The 23,591-nt window shown below is 44.5% G+C and overlaps 1 protein-coding gene across 38 annotated transcripts in view; it reads left to right on the top strand.

Moving 5' to 3' along the window:
• ECT2L (epithelial cell transforming 2 like) overlaps nucleotides 1-23,591 on the top strand; it is a 75,614-nt gene that overhangs the window by 42,667 nt on the left and 9,356 nt on the right. For 27 of the 38 annotated variants that reach the window (XR_011422663.1, XR_011422660.1, XR_011422658.1 and 24 more), the window contains 8 exons: nucleotides 676-768; nucleotides 2,193-2,375; nucleotides 4,481-4,584; nucleotides 5,864-5,989; nucleotides 17,870-17,956; nucleotides 20,485-20,699; nucleotides 21,659-21,806; nucleotides 23,466-23,539. Coding sequence is in view for 29 of the 38 variants with exons in the window: in XM_023651222.2 (XP_023506990.2) it covers nucleotides 676-768; nucleotides 2,193-2,375; nucleotides 4,481-4,584; nucleotides 5,864-5,989; nucleotides 17,870-17,956; nucleotides 20,485-20,699; nucleotides 21,659-21,806; nucleotides 23,466-23,539 (1,030 nt within the window). In the remaining 9 variants the exon portion in view is untranslated. Of the gene's footprint in view, nucleotides 1-675; nucleotides 769-2,192; nucleotides 2,376-4,480; nucleotides 4,585-5,863; nucleotides 5,990-17,869; nucleotides 17,957-20,484; nucleotides 20,700-21,658; nucleotides 21,807-23,431; nucleotides 23,540-23,591 lie in introns of all 38 variants that reach the window. The other 11 variants (XM_070225577.1, XM_070225575.1, XM_070225585.1 and 8 more) reach the window with 3 other exon arrangements.

Consider the following 23,591-nt stretch of genomic DNA (forward strand, 5'->3'; position numbering starts at 1 on the left):
TTGTTGAAATCAATTGACTATGTATGTATGGGTACATTTTTGGACTCTATTTGGTTTCATTGATCTATTTGTCAATGAAAACGTTAGACACCAGTGAGAGAGAGACATCCCTGCCTTTCAGCTGCTGCCATCTGGTTCCAGCAACTGAAGCAGTTTGGAGTAATTATTTATTCTTGGACCACAAAGAACTAAAATATATTACCCAGTGTATTAGTTTCATTCGAAGTAATTCACTCTATATGCTGAATTCAATGATTCAGTCTCTATGCTGGATCGCTGAAGAAGGGATGAAATTAATACCAAATTTTGACCATTGTATTCCATCCTGTGTTTAACAGTTTAAAATCTATCCTCTTACAAGGGGACTTTCCCGTAGAGGCAGACCATTTTAGAAAACATATGTGTACTTTTCTCTGTCTTTGGCCCGAGTATTCCAAGTTGGAAGATAAGCACCAGGTCAAACTCCGCACCTTCCCCCTCCGCCTGTTGTTCAGTCCTTGGAAGTCAGTGTTTGGACTGTAAAGTCTGGTGGACTGCTCCGTGAGGGGTTTGAACTGAAGATGATAACTGGCCGTGGCCTTTCTTGGCCTGAATAGCAGTGAGTGCTCCTGAGTAGCACTTCACTGTTCCGTGGCAAAACCTGTGAGTAAACTAATGAAAGTGTTTTGACTGCAGAGGCAGGAATGGAAGTTCTCTCACAGCTGTCTCAGCTGACCGGCACGTTGTTTACCGCCCCCACTGGGATTGCTACTGGCTCTTACCAACACAGTAAGTGCATGTGGGGGCTGAACACCAGCCCAGTAGCATCCACCAACTCCTGGTTCGCCAAAAGACACAGCACAGCTAATCAGACTGGTTCTGGCCAATGTCATTTACTGTCTTCCACTTCTTCTCTGAAGAAACGCTATCACTTCCCAAACTGTCATCTCTTTTCACTCAGTCATTTGCTTAGGACGGGATTAGTTATTGTAAATATTTGCTTCAAATCATCATTTGCAAAAACTCTGTTGAAAACATCATCTTTAACAAAGATTTATAGTTGCCAATCTAGAAAAATAAGAAGCACAAAGAATAATTTTTCTTAGTAAAATATAACCAAATGGTTTCATTTGAAGAAATGAATTGCAGCTATAAAAAGATGGTGCAGACCCTGCTCAGGCCCCACTTCAGTAGCATTATCTGAGAGAAGAAACAAAGATAAAATACCCCTGAAAGCAAAGTCTCATTTAGATCCTAAGGCTGCAAATATTGGATCACAGTGTAACACCGGCTGACTGGCAAGAGAACCAAATTGCTTTGCTACAATAGTGTAATCGTTTCCCCTTTAAAACTCCCTCACCACCTGTCAAGGGCTTGGAATGAATAGCAAGTGCCAGGGGCCTTTGAAGACTGGGAAAGCCGGCATGCTTGGGAAACTTGTAAGGGAAAAAAGATCCATGTCGATACCACGAAAAGCAGTGTGACCTAAGAGTTTGGTAACAGAAGTCACTTGTTAATTTTAGTTGATGCAGCAACAGCACCCAATGGTAGCACATTTGGCCTGTGGAGAGAAGAACCGGCTGAGCAGAGCACAGCAGGGCACAGACGCTGCTGTTTACGGGACAGGCTTTCTTCTTTTTCTCCAGCTCTCTCTCCTCATCCTCCTGTTCCTTTTCCCTCTCTTCTTCTTCCCCTGCTAGCAGAACACGTTATAAAGATTTTCATATTGATCAATAAAAATGGGGGAGGGAAATCAAACAAGTCTGTCTATCTGTTCAGGACAGAAAATCAAATTTAATGTGGCACTGTATCAGTAATTGATTTTCAAGGAGAGAAATTTAATCGCCCACTACTGTCATGTGGAGATTTTTGTAGAGAGAGGCTTGTGGACGTAAGCATGAAACACGTATTCTTAGATGCCCACTTTGCTTCCCGATGCACAGATTCAGCAGCTATTTAACTTTCGATTTAAAACATAAAACGTCAACCTTGTCTATCAAAGAGTAGATAGACATTTGAAATTATTCATTGCATCCTTTTTGAGTTTCCAATTTTACCTTTGAAAGTAGACTATGTGTTTATCTTAGTCTTCTAATGAGAAAAGATAATAAGCCTACTATAAGTACAGCTAAGTTTTTTTGTACTGTTAACAAGAAGTAGAATTCTTTCATCTGTGCTAAAATCTGCAATAATAAAAGAAGAAAACAATTCAGTTCTTAGTGACTGGCTGGGACGACCATGGGAAAGAGCGCCCCCTTCCATCTACTTCAGTGAATCAAAGCTGCAGGTGTGGTCCAGCCTCACGGACTTCCTGGAAGACACCTTGAAATCAGCAAGGAAACAGTTGAGTCCTCTCTTCAAGGAGTTGCAGAAAAACATCAGCGGCAGGATGATAGGTAAGAACTCTTGCTACTTCTGCTGTGGGTAACTTATGAAGTTTGTTGCATATCCAGAGTGAATATGCATGTGGGAATGGCCCAAGGAAAGTCGACTCTTAAACATCTTCAGTAAGGGGCCAGCCCGGTGGCACAGCAGTTAAGTTTGCTCGTTCTGCTGTGGTGGCCTGGGGTTCACCAGTTCGGATCCCAGGTGCAGACATGGCACCGCTTGGCAAGCCATGCTGTGGTAGGTGTCCTACATATAAAGTAGAGGAAGATGGGCACGGATATTAGCTCAAGGCCCAGCCCCATGGCTGGGTGGTTAAGTTCATGCACTCCGCTTCTGTGACCCAGGGTTTCCCTGGTTTAGATCCTGGATGCAGACATAGCACTGCTCATCAGGCCATGCTGAGGCAGCATCCCACACAGCACAACCAGAGGCACTCACAACTAGAATCCACAACTATGTACTGGGGGGCTTTGGGGAGAAGAAAAATAAAAAATAAGATTGGCCACAGATGTTAACTGAGGTGCCAATCTTTAAAAAAAAAAAAGTTAGCTCAGGCCCAGTCTTCCTCAGCAAAAAGAGGAAGATTGGCAGCAGATGTTAGCTTGGGGCTAATCTTCTGGGAAAAAAAAAAAAAAGAAGTGCACTTAAAAGCAGTTTTCAAAATTCCAAAATAGCCTTACTGAAAGTTTCATTGCAAAAAAAATCTTCAGTAAAACTTTATTCCCTTTGTTCTTCATATCTCCTTTCAAATATAATGAATATCCACGAAGAACAAATATGTTCATCTTCAAAACGCTGAAGCTAGTTCCTGATTTCATGTTTTACCATCTCATTAATCCCATGTCAGTGGTTATTTACCTACAAAACTTGAGGCTTATTAAGCCAGAGAGCTCTGTCCTTTCCCACTACAATTTGCTCTGAAAGTTAAGCACCAACATCCCAGTTAAGCATCTCTTAGACTACAGCACTCATTACTTAAATTGCTCTATAATTAAGTTCTATTTATTTTCTATCCAAAATACATAATTTGGTTATGGGTTCCGTGGTCCTCCACTGAGCCTATGGAAATCACTGAATTTATTTTCTCATTTATATCATGCTTTATCACAAAAAGTCTTTTGGAAACAATTTCCTTGCTCAACTTTGGATCTTTATCTAAATCAGTCAATTCTTTAAAATGAAGTGTTTTAAAAATATCTAGTTAAATATGTTTTCTTCCTGTCTTTAACTACCTATGCAGTTTTTTCCCTAACTCTTCCCATCTGACTGAAACACCATGTCAATTCATCGTACAGCTATGCCTTACTTCTTTCTTCCCTCCCCCTGCCCTGCTCCTGTTTGACATCTGTCACATGGTTGCTGTCTACACAGGAGTGTAGCATACAAGTATGCATGCAGATACTTCATCCGTCAACATACATCATACATTATTTACATAAATGCCTCCAAAATGGGGATTTGTTTTCTTGGTTTTAATTTTTCCGTATTTAGTATGGTTGTCAGCCGATATTTAAAGTTGGTTATGAGGCTATATAAACAGGGAGGACTTATTTTTCTGTTCTTTCAGATATTAAGGACTAGAGAGAAAGGTGGAAAGATTAACTTTTAAAGATAGAAGTATTTTTTTGATGATATATGTAAGCAATAAGTCAAATGGAAGAAAATTGTTTTCACATAAAAGCAAGTTGTTCAAAATTTCAAAAATGTAAAAGACGTCTGTGTGTGTTTGTATGTTATTTCCTATGGACTTAAAATATCTGTGCATTTGAGCACAGAGATAAAGAGGAATACGTGTGGAGCAACTTTTGGTAGAATTGAGAATCTCAACTTTCAGTTTATAAGGTTCACTTTTGAGTGTTCTTGCTTGTTGTCCAGTTTATAGATTTCGGTCGATATCAGCTTTGCCGGGGTGGTGCTTGCACTATGCTGCCCATTCAGTGGCTTTTGCTCATCTTACATTTTATCGTGGTAGATGATCCTCATGGCATAATAGGATTTTTATTCTTATTCTTACATTTTTATCCACTAACAAGCAACTGCGAGGACTGGTTTTTCTTCTTGATCAGGTCTCTTACATAAATTAATTACTGGGCACATGGCCTTATATTTACAGGGCAATTTGTATTTGACACCATGAATATGGCTAACATTCTGAATAACCAAGGAATTGCACAAGCTCTGGCAGAAGGATTGACAGAACTTTCAAAAGAAAACTCTGTAAGTGTTTCTTTGAATAAAAGTTATACAAAAGCCCCAACTCTTAAATACATTTTTAGTTCCTACTTATTGTTCTTTTTACTAGTTTATCCCTTTAGGAGCACAATTCCTCAGAGAAACTACATCAGTTTATAAAGATAGCCGCTGAGATTCTGGGCCCAAGGTGGATTAGGCACACAAAGCAGACACATAGGACCACCCTCTGGCTTATTTAGAGTTGATGACATTCTGCGGTATTTTCTGTCTTGTGATTAATTTCAGTCAGAAGTGACTTCTTATAAAAACACGTTAGTAGCTTTATATTTACATAAACATGATTCAACAGTTAAAACAATCAATTGTACCACAGAAAAACTAAGACAGTGTGAAACCAGATACAAAAAGATGCGGGGCAAAGGAGGCTGGGTGAGAGAGGAAGCAGCAGGGAGGACCGGAGATGCGCAGATCGCTCCCCGGGCCGGGGACAGGCACGGCCCTGAAGGAGCACCTTCATCAGGGACGGGTGTGGACGCGCCCCCGAAGAGTCCGTCCAGGGTCGGGAGCGGCGGGAGGGGCCGTGCGCAGCGCAGGCCCGAGAGGGCAGCAGGCCGCGGGGGTGGGGGGGCGGGCACAGAGGGGCTGATGCCCAATCCCGACACTGCACAGGCCCGTCGTTTTCCGGCGGAGGACGCCGAGCCCTGCCCTCCGCCGGAGCGGTGCGCTCGAGGGCGGACGTCGCGGCGTCTCTGCGCGCCTCCTCGTGCGCCGTGTCTGCGCGGAGCCCACCCGCCTTCCCCGGCGACCGCGCCCCCTCCGGCCTGGCCCCTCGAGCTCCCGCCGCCCTCGCAGCCGGGGGGAGGCCCCGCGAGCCGCTGGGAAAACGGGCGGGGTGTTCAGAGGGGCGACCTGCGGCCTCGGCAGAGCCTCGCTGTTCCCAGACGCCGAAGAATCACTGCACGTGGTGGGGCGGGCTCCGCGTACTCGCTGCCGCCTGGTTACTGTAGGATCACCCGGGGGACGGAATTGCGGGCGCGCACCCGCGGCCCGGGGGACCCGCGCCTCTCCGCAGACGAGGCTGCTCCGGGCCCGCGAGGCCGCCTGGGCCGGGCCGTGGCGAGGTTAACTAGAAGGGCGTACTGCCTCGGACTGAGCAGAAAGCACCCCGCTTTCGGCTCTCGGTGCGGAGGGAGCGGACAACTCCGCCCGCGAGTGTGTGTCTTTGCTGCTGCGCTTTTGATGGCCTGTATTTCGGACGAATGTTTTACATACGAATTCTTTTTTGGGGGGGTGGATTTTTCAGGACAAACCTCTGGAGTTTTTGTCATATTTTCTGCTGAAGAAATGTAGTAAAAAGAGCAAAGATTTGGAAGGAAATGTTGTCCTGACAGAACGTGGCCCCGAGGCGGCCTCCGGTCCATCCGCGAAGGTAAGGCTGTCGCCTCCCCGCAGTTAGACGCGCGCTTAGGAGATTCACGGACAGCAACGGTGATTCTGCTTGGAAAGGTTTCAGCTTGTCGTGCCTCATGAGAACGTCATTGTCATGGGTTACTATAAAAAGAGTGTTTTGTAGTTTCACTGAAAGCCACTTAAAAGCAAAGCGGCCTGTGTGGACCAGGCAGCGCCCTTGGCTACGGGGAGAAACACACATTTGCCACTTATGCAGCTGAGTCCTGAATTAACCCAAAGAGAACTTATTTTTTTCATTTGCAGCCCGGGACACGTGTTTTTGTGAAATTAAGAATGGTTCTTTTTTTCTTAGTTGAGATTCAAATTCATTAAAAAAAAAAAAAGTGGGTATGAAGTTAGTTGTCCACGCAAAACAGAATAATTTTGCCAGTGCCATGTTCAAAGTCCCTACATTCTTGCTTAGTGAAATAGGATTCAGGAAACATTGCACATTGCATCGTCATTCAGAGAGCTGATTTCTATGAAAATGTTGTTTTGTGCCCATAGAAAAATCACCTATCTTTGATGATGGAAGGCTTGGCATTCCACCCCCAACACAAGCTGGCCATGGAGACTGTTGTTGGGTGCAGGCCTGAGAAGTCGCTCCCTGTTCGCCTGCTGCCTGGGAGCTTTGTCCTCACTTCTGTAGAGGGAGCAGAGCCCAGGGCCGGGGAAAGGAGCACCAGTGGGGGAAGCGTCCCCGCAAGCTGCCCCGAACCCCAGCCCGCCCAGCAGAGCGAAAGGCCTGCGGCTGTGCAGAGCCGCCCCTCTGTTGTCCCCAGAGCGTGTCCCTTCGTCGAACCCCATTCCCCAAGCGGCTTATCCTTCCCAACCACAGCATCCTCCCTCAGGGGAGTCTTAATAAACACGCTTCCAGGGACATCTAAGCCCTTTAGGCTCAGGGCCCTGCTTCCCTGTGCTCCACCCCCAGTCTGTCTTTCAGGGAACTCGTGGCCTATGTGTTCGCCAGGGTTCTCTAGAGAAACAAAACCAATAGGATGTAGAGAGAGAGAAAGAGATTTTTTATAGGGAATTGGCTTATGCAAGTCTGGAAGCGGACACGTCCTCAGATCTGCAGTGTGAGGAAGCAAGCCTGAGACCCAGGAGACCTGATGTTTCAGTCCAGGTTCAAAGGCAGGAAAAAGCCAGTGTCCCCGTTTGAAGGCTGTCAGGCAGGAAGAACTCTTATTCACAGGAGGGTCAGCCTTTTTGTTCTATTCAAGACTTCGACTGATTGGATGAGGCCCATCCATCTTGGGAGGACAATCTACTTTACTCAGTCTACTGATTTAAATGTTACTCTCATCCAAAAACACCCTAACAGACACATCCAGAATAATGTTTGACCAAATGTCTGGGTACTCCATGGCCCAGTCAAGCTGTCATATAAAACTAACCATCACAAAAGACTTCTCAGGCAAAGGTCAAATCCCCATCTTCCCAATTCAGTTCCCTAAGTATTTATAGGAACTAACCATGTGCTAGGCACTGTCCTAGACCCTGGGAATAGATGGAAAATAAAGACACAGTACCTGCCTTTGAGGTGGATGAGGCCCACACATAAATAGATGAGGCGGTGTAATTGGTGCCTGTCCACAGAATGCACAGGAGGGATCAGGGACACCAAGGCAGGTCTTAATCCAGACTCCCTTTCTGCCTTTCAGAGTCCTTTCACTTTATTATGGCAGCCACTATCTCTTTGAGACTCTTGGAGCTTATTCTCCCAGACGGTGGATGTGGCCTCTGCCCATCCTTCAGCCGGTGAAAGCCTTTGACCAGTGGACCCAGGCCTCTGGTCACACCCATTCCTCTTCGGTGCACCAAAGGGATGTTATTGCCGACAAGGGGTCTTCTACTTGTTGCAAGACCAGCCAACAGTCAAGAGGCAAGGCGGTAGGAGAGAAAGGGTTTTTATTAGAGCTTGCCAGCAAGGTGGAAGATGGGGGACTAACGTCAGAAGAACCGTCTTATAACTGAAAAATCTTGAGGCAGTTGTATAGGGCAAATGGGCTAGAAAAGGGGTTGTTGGAATGCCGACCATCTGGTGTGGCAGACCTCTAGATGCCACATCATCTCTTTTTCTGTCACAAGTCATGGATACCAGCATAGGGTTTTCTTCCTAGAGGTTGTTACATTCCTGAGGAGACTTAAAGAACAAAGTTATCGCCTTATGCCAGCAGGGTGGTTTATGCGTAAGCTGGCGCCATAAAACTAATAGAGCATGCACATCCCCTGGAGACAGGCACTTAATTATTTAGGCTACATGCAAGCTAAAGCGTTTATACAGGGGGTGTCTGGTGAGTCAGGGTCATACATAGTTCCAGTGTGGCTTCTTTCTGAAAGATGGCTTCCCTCATGCTAACTTTTGACTGTGCCTGTCAGTAAACTCAGTGGCACTAACAGGAGTGATCAACATATAACCACATTACACACATTCCAGATTCTTCCAAAGTCCTTACAGCATCTGGGGCATTCTTGACTCCCTGGGAACCTTATTGGGGTTCTTCCATCCACCTTTATACATAAAGGTGAAGCTGTCACCCCTAACCATGGACATACAGACCCCAGAAATGCCCCTCTTTGGAGAAAGAGAACTTGAAGACAAAACTGTAGGTCCTTCCTCCTTTAAAGTGTGAATTTTACATTTGAAAGACCTACTATTGGTGAGAACCATTTCTGGAGTCTCTGACATCTGAAGGAAGGGTTACTTGGAGCATTTCCTCTCAAACACTGTCATTCAAATAAAATCTACACTGAATTAAGTTTTTCCAATCTGTTGTTCACCAAAACATCAAATCACTTTATTTATTTATTTTTTTTAAGATTTTATTTTTTCCTTTTTCTCCCCAAAGCCCCCCGGTACATAGTTGTACATTCTTCATTGTGGGTCCTTCTAGTTGTGGCATGTGGGACATCGCCTCAGTGTGGCTCGATGTGTGGTGCTATGTCTGCGCCCAGGATTCCAACCAACGAAACACTGGGCCGCCTGTAGCGGAGCGCGTGATCTTAACCATTTGGCCACGGGACCAGTCCCTCAAATCACTTTAATAAAATAATGCAGAGGGGCCAACAGAGGACATCCAAACACAACACAGAAAATGTCTGAGAGACCCACAGAGCCACATGACAGAGGGTGCAGAGGCTGGAGCCCCCCCTTGGAGGAGGTGGAACTGGGTAAGAGAAAACTTTGCTCCCTCCCCAAAGAGTGTGATCCAGGACTGTGCATGGCCTCCAAAAGGGAAGGAACAGGGAAGGGGACATCCATTCGCAGGAGCACCAAGGCTCCTCGAGGTCCCGTGCAGCCTGGAAGGAAGCTCCCTACTGGGGCAAGAGCTTTCGTGGGGGGTGACCTCATCCAGCCAACACCCCAGGAGAGCAGATAGTGAGAGCAGAGCGAGAAATCCCCACGATCACTCAGGAGAAAGCGCCCCTCCCCACACCCACCCAGTGCAGCTCCAGCATCTGTAGTCCCAGTGGAAGGCAGAGGGCTCAGAATATGCTGCTCTTAACCCCTACCCAGTGGCAACAGGTGGTAACTGTGACCAAGTAACACCAGGATGCAAAAAGACAGAGCACTCCCGTTAACAATATCAAACATTATACTAGATCTCCAGACCAGAGAGAAAATGACAAGCACCTAGAAATCAGCCCTGAGGATGCAGAAATGTGTAATGTAAATGACAAAGAATTCAAAGAAGCTATCATCAACAAACTCAGTGAGGTAAAGGAGAATGCAGATAAACAGTTTGAGTTCAGGAGCTACTTCACAAAAGAGATTGAAACTATAAAGAAGAATCAATCAGAAATATTAGAGATGAAAGACACAAGGGAAGAAATAAAACAAAATATGGATTCTTTGACTGCTCAAGCGGACATCATAGAGGAGTGAATCAGCATAATCGAAGATAGACATGTTGAAATGCTCCAAACAGAGAAGGAGAGAGAACTAAGACTAAAAAGAAATGAAGAACGTCTCTGAGGAATAGCTGACTCAATTAGGAAATGTAACATAAGAATTATAGGTATTTAAGAAGGAGAATGCAGCAGAAAGCTTGTTCAAAGAAATAATAGTAGAGAACTTCCCACAGCTAGGGGAGGAGATGGAAATCCATGTGGAAGAAGCTATCAGATCTAAGGGCAGCAAGGCAGAAGAAAATAACCTACAAAGGAACCCCTATCAGGCTTTCAGTGGATTTCTCTGCAGAAGCCTTACAGGGTAGGAGAGACTGGAATAACATATTGAAATCTTTGGAGGACAGAAACTTTCAGCCAAGAATACTCTATCCAGGGAAAATATCCTTCAGCTATGAGGGAGAAATAAAAACTTTCCCAGACAAACGTAAGCTAAGGGAGTTCGTAGCCATGAGACCCTCCCTATAAGAAATCCTCAAGAAGGCCCTCATGCCTTAAAAAAAAAAACGGGGGGGGGGGGGGGGGGAGAAAAGGATCACAAAACACAGAGTAAGGAGATAAATAGGGAGACAGAATCAGAGCAGGATAGCAAATACTCAAGTATAGCATTAAAGACAAAGGGAAGGAAAACACCAAAAACAAAGATAATCTTGTCATTTTAACCACAAACTCACAACACAAGAGGGAATAAGATGTGAGAAAAACAACTTAGGAGGAGAAGAGGAAAGGGACTGAATTGGTTTAGTTTAAGGAAATAAGAGGCCATCAGAAAAGGGACTATCTTATCCACGAGATTTTGAATACAAACCTCATGGTAACCACTAAACAAAAAAGCAAAACAGAGACACAAATAATAACTAAGGAGAAAACAAAGAAACACAACATAAAAAACTACATAACTCGACTGGTAGACCAAAATACACAGGACGAGAAACAAAGGAAATGCAGGAGAACCGGAAAACGAGTGATAAAATAGTAGCATTAAGCCCTCATATATCGATAATCACCCTAAACATAAATGGATTGAATTCTCCAATAAAAAGACACGGAGTGGCGAGATGGATTAAAGAACAAGATCCAACAATGTGCTGTCTCCAGGAAACACATCTCAGCTCCAATGACAAACACAGGCTCAGAGTGAAGGCATGGAAGATGATACTCCAAGCTCATGGCAAACAAGAAAGCAGGTGTCACAATACTTATATCAGATAAAGTAGACTTCAAGATAAGACAGCTAAAGAGAGGCAGTATATAATGATCAAAAGGACATCCCATCAAGAAGAAATAACACATAAATATCTATGCACCCAACCAGGAGCACCAAAGTACATAAAGCAACTATTAACAAACCTAAAAGGAGATATTAATAATAGCACAATAATAGTAGGAGACCTCAAGACCCCACTCACATCAATGGATAAATCATCCAGACAGAAAATCAAAAGGAAACAGTGGAATTAAATGAAAAGCTGGACCAGTTGGGCTTAATAGACATATATAGAACACTCCATCCAAAAACAGCAGAATACACATTCTTCTCAAGTGCGCCTGGAACATTCTCAAGGCTAGACCATATGTTGGGAAACAAGGCAAGTCTCAATGAATTTAAGAAGATTGAAATAATAACAACCATCTTTTCCAATCACAATGCTATAAAGCTAGAAATTAATTACAAGAAAAAAGCTGAGAAATGGACAAAGATGTGGAGACTAAACAACATGCTATTGAACAAGAAATGGATCATTGAAGAAATTAAAGGAGAAACCAAAAAATATCTAGAGACAAGTGAAAATGAAAACATACCATACCAACTCATATGGGATGCAGCAAAAGCCATATTAAGAGAGAAATTCATCACAATACAGGCTTACCTTAACAAACAAGAAAAATCCCAAATTAGAAATCTCAAACAACACCTAATTGAATCAGAAAAAGAAGAAAGCAAGCCCAAAGTCAGCAAAAGGAGAGAAATAATAAAAATCAGAGCAGAAATAAATGCTATTGAAACAAACAAACAAAAAAAGGCAGTAGAAAGGATCAATGAAACAAAGTGCTGGTTCTTTGAGAAGATAAATAAAATTGACAAACTGCCATCCAGACTTACAACGAATAAAAGAGAGAAAGCTCAGATAAATAAAATTAGAAATGAAAGGGGAGAAATAACAATGGATACACAGAAATACAACGGATTATAAGAGAATACTATGAAAAACTATATGCCAACAAAATGGACAGTCTAGAGGAAATGGATAAATTCTTAGACTCTTAAAACCTCTCAAAGCTGAATCAAGAAGAAACAGATAATCTGAATAGACCAATCACAATAAAGAGATTGAAACAGTAATGAAAAGCTTCCCAAAGAATAAAAGCCCAGGAACAGATGGCTTCCCTGGGGAATTCTACCAAACTTTCAGAGAGGATTTAATACCTATCTTGCTCAAGCTATTCCAAAAAATTAGGGAAGATGGAACACTACCTAACACATTCTCTGGGGCCAATATCACTCTGATACCCAAGCCTGACACAGACAACACAAAAAGGACAACCACAGGCCAATATCACTGATGAACATAGATGCAAAAATCCTCAACAAAATATTGGCAACCCAAATACAGTAATACATCAAAAGGATCATACATCACGATCAAGTGGGATTTATACCAGGGACGCAGGGATGGTTCAACATCTGCAAATCAATCAATGTGATACACCACATCAGCAAATTGAGGAATAAAAACCACATGATCATCTCAATAGATGCAGAGAAAGCATTTGACAAGATCCAACAGCCATTTATGATAAAAACTCTCAATAAAATGGGCATAGAAGTAAACTACCTCAACATAATAAAGGCCATATATGACAAACCCACAGCCAACATCATACTCAATGGGGAAAAACTGAACACCATCCCTCTGAGAACAGGAAGAAGACAAGGATGCCCACTATCATCACTCTTACTGAACATAGTACTGGGGGTTTTGGCCAGAGCAATTAGACAGGAGAAAGGAATAAAAGGAATCCAAATAAGGAGTGAAGACGTGAAACTCTCACTGTTTGCAGAAGACATGATCTTAGATCTAGAAAACCCTAAAGAACCCATTGGAAAACTATTAGCAATAATTAACAACTACAGTAAAGTTGCGGGGTACAAAATCAACTTACAAAAATCAGTTGCACTTACAGAATACAGAAAGAGAACTGAAGAATACAATTCCATTTACAATCGTAGCAAAAAGAATGAAGTACCTAGGAATAAATTTAACTAACGAGGTGAAGGACTTATACAATGAAAACTATAGGACATTATTGAAAGAAATAGATAATGACATAAAGAAATGGAAAGGGGGGCTGGCCCCGTGGCTGAGTGGTTAAGTTCGCGTGCTCCGCTGCAGGCGGCCCAGTGTTTCGTTGGTTGGAATCCTGGGCGCGGACATGGCACTGCTCATCAAACCACGCTGAGGCAGCGTCCCACATGCCACAACTAGAAGGACCCACAACGAAGAATATACAACTATGTACCGGGGGGCTTTGGGGAGAAAAAGGAAAAATAAAATCTTTAAAAAAAAAAAAAAGAAAAAAAAAGAAATGGAAAGGTATTCCATGCATGTGGATTGGAAGAATAAATATAGTTAAAATGTCCATACTACCCAAAGCAATCTACAGATTCAGTGCAATCCCAATCAGAACCCCAATGACATTCTTCATGGAAATAGAACAAAGAATCCTAAAATTCATATGGGGCAACCAAAGATCCCAAATTGCTAAAGCAATCCTGAGAAAAAAGAATAAAGCTGGAGGCATCACAATCCCTTGCTTCAAAATGTACTACAAAGCCATAGTGATCAAAACAGCATGGAACTGGTACAAAAACAGACACACAGATCAATGGAATGGAACTGAAAGCGCAGAAATAAAACCATGTGTATCCAGACAGCTAATCTTCGACAAAGGTGCTAAGAACATACAGTGGAGAAAAGACGGTCTCTTCAATAAATGGTGTTGGGAAAACTGGACAGCCACATGCAAAAGAATGAAAGTAGGCCAGTATCTCCTGCCATACACAAAAGTAAACTCAAAATGGATCAAAGACTTGAAGATAAGTCCTGAAACCATAAAACTCCTGGAAGGTAATGTAGGCAGTATACTCTTTGACATCGAACTTAAAAGCATCTTTTCCAGTACTGTGTCCTCTCAGACAAGGGAAACAAAAGAAAAAATAAACAAGTGGGAGTTCATCAGACTAAAGAGCTTCTGCAAGGCAAAAGAAACTAGGATCAAAACAAAAAGACAACCCACCAATTGGGAGAAAATATTTGTAAGTCATATATCCAATAAGGGGTTAATCTCCATAATATATATATGGAGCTCACACAACTGAATAGCAAAAAAACAAACAGCCCGATCAAAAAAGGGGCAGAGGATATGAACAGACATTTTTCCAAAGAAGATATACAGATGGGCAATGAATACATGAAAAGATGTTCAACATCACTAATCATCAGGGGAATGCAAATCAAAATTACACTAAGATACCACCTTATGCCTGTTAAAATGGCTATAATCACTAAGACTAAAAATAACAAATGTGGAGAAAAGGGAACCCTCATACACTGCTGGTGGGAGTGCAAACTGGTGCAGCCACTATGGAAAACAGTATGGAGATTCCTCAAACAACTAAAAATAGAAATACCATATGACCCAGCTATCCCACTACTGGGTATCTGCCCAAACAACTTGAAATCAACAATCCAAAGTAGCATATGCACCCCTATGTTCATTGCAGCACTGTTCACAATAGCCAAGACATGACTGGATAAAGAAGATGCAGTACATATATATACAATGGAATACTACTCAGCCAGAAAAAAGACAAAATCATCCCATTTGCAACAACATGGATGGACCTGGAGGGAATTATGCTAAGCGAAATAAGCCAGACTGAGAAAGACAAATACCAGATGAGTTCACTCATATTTGGAGTATAAACAAACACATGGACAAAGCAAACAGTTCAGTAGTTACTGGGGGAGTGGGGTGGGGGTGGGCACGGGGGGGTGAAAGGGAGCACTTATGTGGTGACAGTCAAGAAATAATGTACAACTGAAATCTCACATTGATGTAAACTATTATGAACTCAAAAAAATAATAATGCAGAAAGTTTAGGCTTAAAGTTGCCTCATTGCTGGAGATGAGGCCTGCCGGTGTTACATCACCTGCCAGTAATAAAACTACAAAATTCAAAACTCCTTAATGTCTAGGAATTTCTTTGATATGTATAGTTTTTAATCCAATTAGAAAAAATATGTTAGGTTCTTATTTGGTTTTCTATTATTTAACTCTTAAGAGTTTATGGACAAAGCCCAGGAAACAGAGTTGGGGACCCCAGGAGGAAAAACTACAGCTTAAACGTATGTGCTGAATTATGATAAAATAGAGAAGCTGAGTTTCTCCACACGTTGGGGTTTATTTTTAAACCTGCTGCAGTTAATCCAGAAGAGCATACCAACCCACAGCCATAGGAGTGGACTGGCCTGGCTTCTCCTGAGAGACGACTGCTTTAAAGGCACTTCCACAGGGGCTTGTGTAAGGGGGCTTGTCTGCCAAGTCCAGGACCAGACACACACACACACATATAGGTGTATACATATACAGATGGATACATGTATAGAACTCTCTGTATCTATCTATCAATCATCTATCATGTCTGTCAATCTATTTTATCAATCATCTATCATTATCTATCATCTATTTATCTATCAATCATCTATCATCTATCCACCATCTCTCTGTCTCTCTCTCTCTCTCTCTATATATGTATCATCTATCCATCTATCATCTATCATCTATCTATCAATCACCAATCATCTATTATCTATCTATCATCTATCATCTCTTTCTCTCTCTATATATACCTATCATCTATCCATCTGTCATCTATCGTCTATCGTCTATCATCTATCTATCAATCACCTATCATCTATCTATCCATGTGTCATCTATCTATATACCTATCATCTGTCCATCTATCATCTATCAATCTATCACCTATCTATCATCTTTATCATCTATCCCTCTATCATCTCTCTATCTATAGACCTATCATCTATCCATCATCTATCATCTATCATCTATCAATCTATCACCTATCATCTATCGTCTTTCTATCTATATACCTATCATCTATCCATCTATCATCTATCTATTAATCTATCACCTATCTATCTATCATCTATCTATCCATCATCTATCATTCTATCACCTATCTATCCATCTATCATCTATCAATCTATCACCTATCATCTATCATCTATCTGTTATCTATCTATCTATCATCTCTCTCTCTCTCTCTCATCTTGCTGCCCAGTCAGCACCAACTCTGGTTGTTTATAGTGTTGCACTGATATATTACAACTGTGATGATGGGTTACAGCCAGAATCATAGCTGGTCCGGAGTTCTACCTGTCATTTCACAACCATTTCTGTCCCCTAATCCAGGCTGCTGAGTGTTTTCTAGGAGAAGCACCAGCAACAACTAGGATGTCTCTGGAGGATGCAGTGCTCTATCCTGGGGAAAATTCCTACCATGTGATCAAAGGTCATGGAGAGAGACAGATGAGGCCCATCAACCCAAAATAATCATTTTCTTATAAATGTGCAAAGTCTGTCGCCCCTGTTACTTCCTCTGAATTCATCCGTAAAAGCAAAATAAAGGATGGCATCTTAATCTAAAAGTAGGCTCTAAAAATCCTAGTAATTAGGTGTACAATATATGAGAGATGTATAATAAAACAAGAGAACTTGCCATTTTTGGGTTCAAACAAAATTAATATGCCAAATCAATTTCCTATCCACAAAGAAAAATTTATTTTTAAAAAACAGCTGCTTCTGAGCCAGAGGTGAAGCAAAGCCCTAGCGTGGACAAGCGGATTCTGAGACGCCGGGGCGGTCGGCGCTAAGGCGTGAGCACGCGTGCCGGCCTGCGCAGTACCGACTGGTTGAAACATAAATAATCAGCGCTGTTGTTACTTGTGGAAGAAGAGAGTGTTCCACTCATGGGAACTCTGAGTTATTTTGTCGAAAGTCAAAGCAGGTTTTCTCTCCAGCATGAGGGGGAGCGCGCGCCGGGCTGGCACGGGACGGGTGGGGGGCGACGAGCGAGGCCGCAGAGGCTCCCGGCCAGCAGGAACGGCCGCGGACGCGAAGGAAAAATTCGCTTTTGCCTGAGTAGAGGAGGGCGGGAGGAGCCTTGGTTAGAAACGATGTTGCGGCCGGCCTCGCCATCGACACCGCGGGCACGGGCAGCCTCGCCTTGCGCTGGGAGGGCAGCGTGATGACCGCGCAGCAGCGCCGACGTGCACACGCGCTCCGCTGCGGAGAGGACCCTGGGGGCTGCAGGCAGCGGGTGCAGCTGTTTTTTTTAATGTGCTAATTTATGCGGAAGCCACAAGAACATTTAACAAGGAAAAGTGAAGAAAGAATAAACCATATTTAAATGTGGAAACAGGTCTAGAAAGAGCGTGTGAATTACTTCTGACACATTTTCATTAGGTGAATGAAGAAAGGGGTGAATTTTATAAAGTGCTGTAAGTTTTTTCTTCTGGCTTCTTACACTAAGAAGCCTCTGTGCCCTCGGCAGCCGGAGCTGTCTCCAGCAATGGGTGGGGCTCCAGCAGCCTGCGCGGCTGCCGAGGAGCAGTAGCAGGCCGGCTCCCAGGGAAAAGGGGTGCCCTGAATTTAGCTTCTCAAGTATAAGGTAGTTCAGAGTAAGCTAGGGTTATTTTTTAAAACATAATTTGCTTTAAGAGAGGCATCAAATTTGTCAAGTGCTTAATTCATTGTGTCTAGAGAACACTGTCATTAGGGCTGAAAGCAGACACTTCTGGGAGCCTCATGTGGGCACTCAGAGACCCCACCCTCAATAACCAGGTCTGCATTTACTCCTCAGGAAAGAAATGTCATGGAAGACAATCCTCAGGACAAAAAGTCAAGTCGCAGCCAAAATGATCCAAACTTTGAGGTGCTGGTTCAGCTGGTAAGTCAATTATTACATAATAAGAATTTTCCATTTGTTTTGCTCCTGACCAAAAAAAAAAGATTCAGCTTTTATTCTGGTTAGTTCTCCTTTTTCATGAAAATTTCCCTTAGGGGGAAAAACCCCAAGGATAATTGGGAGGAATCCAACTGGTAGATTTGTCTTCTGAAGAAATTCTGGACTGAGAAAAAGCTGAGCCAAGAGGGTGTAGGGGCAGCATCTTGGGAGCAACAGCAATCTCTGCTGCTCCACGCCTTTCTAATGTGACACGAGGACAGCATTTAAGGAAGGGGCGCAGGGGCATAAGGCCCACAGTTCCCAACTGACCCACAGCCCACAGGCCGACTTCAAATGTCACGTCTAATCAGTGTGGCTCTCACGGCTCCATCCTTCCATGTAGAAAGGGGAGAGTGTGCAGGAGCCTGCAGTGTAAGCAGGGGCTTGTCCTGTCTGCTGTGACGCACAGCATGTGCGTGTGCTCTCATTCTCCAACACACGCACACACTTGTTATCACACTTCTTTCCCTGAATCCTGTAAAGTAGATGTTAGTGACCAGATTGTACGGGTGAGGAACTAAAGTTAGAAAAGTTAAGTGACTTCCCTAAGGTCGAACACCTGGGAGGAAAAGAACCGGGAACCCTGCTCCCCACCTCCTCACCCTCCACCACCGCCTCACAGCGCGGGGCAAACTGCCCTCCCACTGCGCAGCAGACGCCAGCTCACGGGCACAGCCTTGCTCACCCCAAGCACACCCAGGATCAGCAGGGAGCAGGGGCTTTACACAGAGCCGTAGACACCATGGTGTCATCCGACCGTCACCGGTAACACCTGATGACATGTAAGACAATAATGCACAGTTTGACAGCTGAAACCTTAAGTCAAAATGATTACAAAGGTTGGATAACTCCGATATTTTAAAAAAAGCGTGTATGTAAATACCCATAAAAATATACTATAGGTTGCAAGCAAACTGCCAAGTGAGCTGCAGATGTAGTTTCCGTCATGGATGAGTCTAAATCTGCATTGTATGCAGACCACGTGTTTGAAAGATGGCTCTTATCTGAGAGCAGTGTGGTTATATATTTCCAACAGGGTGAGTTTTCTGATTTTTCTCTTAAATTACTTTTTACACTTAAATTTTAGTTCAGGAGATTGTGGTGAAGGCCACATGGCACTACCCTTAGTCTTGTCATATTTTATTTGGGGCAAACTCGGTGCCGGAGGTAACAGAGGAAATGGTGTTCTAAGAGGATCAGCAGTTCTAGGCTCAACCACAAGGCCATCAAATTTTAAGCATTTAAATACTGCAATCGTTTTCTATTGTAAAGACATTTATTTTACAATGTTTGAAAAGTACAGATAAAATAAAGAGTTGCCTAGTCCCAGTAATGAAAATTAATTTCTCCATATATGAGCATAGCACACACCATATCAGGGTGTGGATTTCTCTACACCAGTGCATGATTTTCCTTCTGCATTAGAAAATAAAACAGGATTTTGCACTCAAGAAAACAGGACGTCTGGTACCTGCTCCCTAGGGAGATAGTCCAGTCCCTAGGCAGGCACTTTCCCTAAATGCTGGCAGAAGAGCGTGAGTTTCAGTGTTTTATTACATGCCAGTGGGAAGCAGTCGCGGATGGGAGGACCAGCTCGTTTCAGTTCTTTGGCCTGCAGAGTAGTCAGTAGCACACTCTGGGAAAAGAAATAGGACAACGAGGAAGAGTGGGCAGCTCACAAATGTCCACGAGGGCAGGACTCTGTCCTTATCATTGTGTAGCTAGAAGCGAGCACTGGCTCGATGGACAGATGGATGAAAGTAAGGTCTCAAACCTCCCCCTCAAGATTCAGGAGTGAAAGTCCTGTTTCTGGTATGGCCTCAGGTGCCTGACATGAGGGCTACCTGGTGATTCTGGGGACAAGGACAGGCAGTGGGTACTCCCCCACCCCCTCTCAACATTCCCTTCTATCTGCTTATCACAAACCAGAAGGGCGATCTTAGAGTGACTGCCTATTACTCGCTACTTCCGTTTCTCTCTCTCCTTCGACATTCAGCTTTTGGGGCTGTAAGCCTGGAAAGGCCGGCCTGTGGTTCAGTGGTTAGATCTGGTGCTCTCACCACTGTGGCCTGGGTTCATGTCCCAGTCAGGGAACCACACCACTCATCTGTCAGTTGTCACACTGTAGTGGCTGCGTGTTGCCGTGATGCTGAACGCTCTGCCACCAGGATTTCAAATACCAGCAGGGTCACCCATGGTGGACAGGTTTCAGCGGAGCTTCCAGACTAGGACAGACTAGAAGAAGGACCTGGCCACCACTTCCAAAAAAATTGGCCTTGAAAACCCTGTGAACAGCAGCGGAGCCCTGTCTGATAGAGTACAGGAAGGTGAGAGGATCGCGCAAAAAGATGGCCGAGTTCCCTCTACTGTGCACAGGGCGCTGGGAGTCAGAATCCTCTCCAGGGCGCTCACAACAGTGCCTGGAGGAGAGGCATGTGCTTTCCCGACCTGTTCTTCTTGCCTTTCCACAGGAGAAAAAGCTCCAGGTGGACTCTGCCGAGAAGCGAACTAAAGTTGTCAGGGAGCTCTTACAGAGTGAGAGAAGGTACGTGCAGATGCTGGAGATGCTGAGGGACGTTTATGTAACGCCCCTGAGAGCAGCGCTGTCATCAAACAGAGCAATTCTGAGTGCTGCAAACATCCAGATCATTTTCTCTGATATTCTGCAGATTTTAAGTCTTAACAGGTAAGCCCTGGTTATGTTTTTTAAATACTCATTATGTGGTGGGAGGAACCTACATTTAATTGTTTTGAAAGCTGCACAGAGCCCCTCTCAGACCCTGATCACCTCACAGAAGAGAGGGTTCTTGCCACCAGTAGTGACGATTCTCAGGCACTTGTCCCAGCCTTGATTCAAAGCCATGGCACAAGGAGTGGAGTTCAGTGCCTGGGGTTCTGTATTTAACATACTGTTTACGCCAAAGACAAGGGAAGGAGAGCCATTTGGGGCCATTCTTTAATCAGCAGTGCTTAGTTGAGCAATGGGGGAGGAGCTGAAGGATTCACTGAGATTGAGTCACTAGGACGCTTTGCTCAGAGGACTCAAGGCTGGGGGCCAGCTCGGGAACGTGTGTGTTTCGAGTGTGTAACAGTAACAGAGAAAGTGCCATCTGCACAGTGGCAAAGTAGACGCGTGGAGCTCGCGCTTCTGCCGGCAGTTCTCCAGGTGACTTGGAACAAGTTCCTCATCAGGGACCCCAACTCCCTCCAAACGAGGAGGCTGGACGAGGCTTCCCCCAGCGTCCAGGCGCGTGATGTGATGCTGAATGCGGGAATGGCCCACGGGGAAATGGGGGAGTGAGGGCTGGGGCACGCACTACTGAAGGGAGTCCAGCTCTGTCCCGGAGGACCTTCCCTGCCTGCCTGGCTGGCAATGTGGGGAAGGGAGAGTGAGGCCCAGCCCATGGGGACCAGCCTGGGTTCTGGCTCTGGGAACTAAGAGGAGAGGTGGGGTCCCACCACAGTCAGCCTCCTTCCCCACGTCCAGCTCCTCCTGTCCTGTCACACCTGCACTGCCCTCTGTCAAGACAAAAGCACTGGGCAGAGCTCTGCCGTCGATGCCCAGGCTGAAGCAGCCTGAACTCATGATAATTTATAGGTTTCCAGTGGCCAATATTTCATGGTCACGCTTTTCTCATCTTGCAGGCAGTTTCTAGACAACCTGAGGGACAGGCTGCGGGAATGGGGCCCAGCTCACTGCGTGGGAGAAATATTCACAAAGTTTGGAAGCCAGTTGAACACATACACGAATTTCTTCAACAATTACCCTGTTGTTCTGAAAACTATTGAGAAGGTAAATGATTGAGTTACCACCCAGGCATTCACTAGACCTTCTGAGCTTGAAGGAAGTTTTTGGTGCCGTGCGAAGGACCAGACTTGCTGGGAAAGACTCCTTCCCTACTCATCTTTGAGACCACCTCCGGTTCACTGTGAGCTCTGAGGACGGGCCCTGACTTACTTGATTTTCTATCGCTAGGGCCTGGCACATGCTCTGCACAGCCAGGCCCAGGGGCTGGCTGTGGGACTGAACTAGTCCTCATACAAACTGCCAGACTTCCCTCTGCCCCAGAGGCCCTGTGGCTCAGTTACAGGAAAATGTGTAACAATTAGGTGGAAGCAGGACTGTGGGCTCTGACTCCCTCCACCGCTACGGTCCTGTGCGGCCTTGACAAGTTCAGCTCTCTTACGGAGAAAAGGAATTAATACTCCATTTGTTTCTTGGAATAAGGACACTCAGTCTGTGGAATCTCACTATGACGTAGGAGTTTCTTTGTCTTATATTCCTTAGTGCGTTATAAGCAGTTTCCCGTTGTGACCTGTGCTGTGTGTCGTCTGAGCAGGAGACTTCAGCTGCCTTCAGCACCATGTGCTGCCCTTGATAGGATCTCTCCTTCGGCACCATGTGCTGCCCTTGATAGGATCTCTCCTGACGGCAGCAAGTCCTTCTTCCCTCTTCAGTCAGCTTCAAAAGCAGCAGGAGAGGGTGCCTTCCGACATGGTGGCACACTCCGCCAGTGTCCGCTGTGTCCCCTTTGGCTGTGCCCCCGCCTGCACTGAGGCCCTGAGGGGAAGGCCTGGGGGCTAGGAGGTCTCTGGATGACTTCTGACCTCAGACATCTCCCTTTGAAAACTCTTGCCCTGCCCCCAGGAGTTTAAACCCTGTTGGACAACTCAACTATGTGAAAGTTGCATGAATCAGGGACATTTAGGACAAGAATTGGAGCAAAGTGTCACATATCATCATAAACAAATTGGTGCCAACATTTTTATAGTTATGGATAATGATGCTATCTATTTCACTAGCATAGGGTGTGCACGTTAGTACTCAATAAATGTTAGCTATTAATATTATTAAATCAGTGACTATTTGATTTCTAGAAATTAGCATTACTGGCATCTTTGAGCCATGCATGGACTGAGAAAAATGAGGTAACTTCCTGGGTGCTCTAACGGTGGTGAATGAACCCATTTTAACACAGGTGTTAAGTCCCGTGAAGCACTTTTATAACGCTACTGTGGGCAGCGTGAGTCCAGCAGTCTTACAGGTGAATGTGGTTAACAGTCTCTTACTCTAAGGACATGACAGTTGCCGCATGACAGGATTCTCATCCTCACCGCAAGAGTTAGGTATGAAATCCTTGAGAAAACCAAGGCTCAGAGAAGTTAAGTAACTTGACCAGGTCACACAGACTTAGAATTAAATTAGAATTCCAGTTCTAATCCAGGCCTACCTGTTGCGAGGTCCCTTCTCATTTGTCTACACTGGTTAGGTTCAATGAATAGGGTTAGGTTTGTGGCATGATGAACACACTACACCCAGGGTATCGCTAGCACCGACAGTACTCATGACACTGTGATTGGAGGTGGATGTTGTCCTGTTCGCCTGGGGGAACAGAGTGCTTTACGACTGACTTACAGAGCACAGTTGTGACAACGTAACGCTCACCTTTAGTGCAGAGAGATGATGCCAGCATTCCGAGCTTTTCTGAAGAGACGCGACAAGACTGTGGTGACCAAGATGCTGAGGTGAGTTCTGAGGCAGAGCACAGTGGGTCACCTGGGCAGGACGTGGACGACC

The sequence above is a fragment of the Equus caballus genome, chromosome 10, assembly GCF_041296265.1.
Source record: "Equus caballus isolate H_3958 breed thoroughbred chromosome 10, TB-T2T, whole genome shotgun sequence".
Lineage (NCBI taxonomy): Eukaryota > Metazoa > Chordata > Mammalia > Perissodactyla > Equidae > Equus > Equus caballus.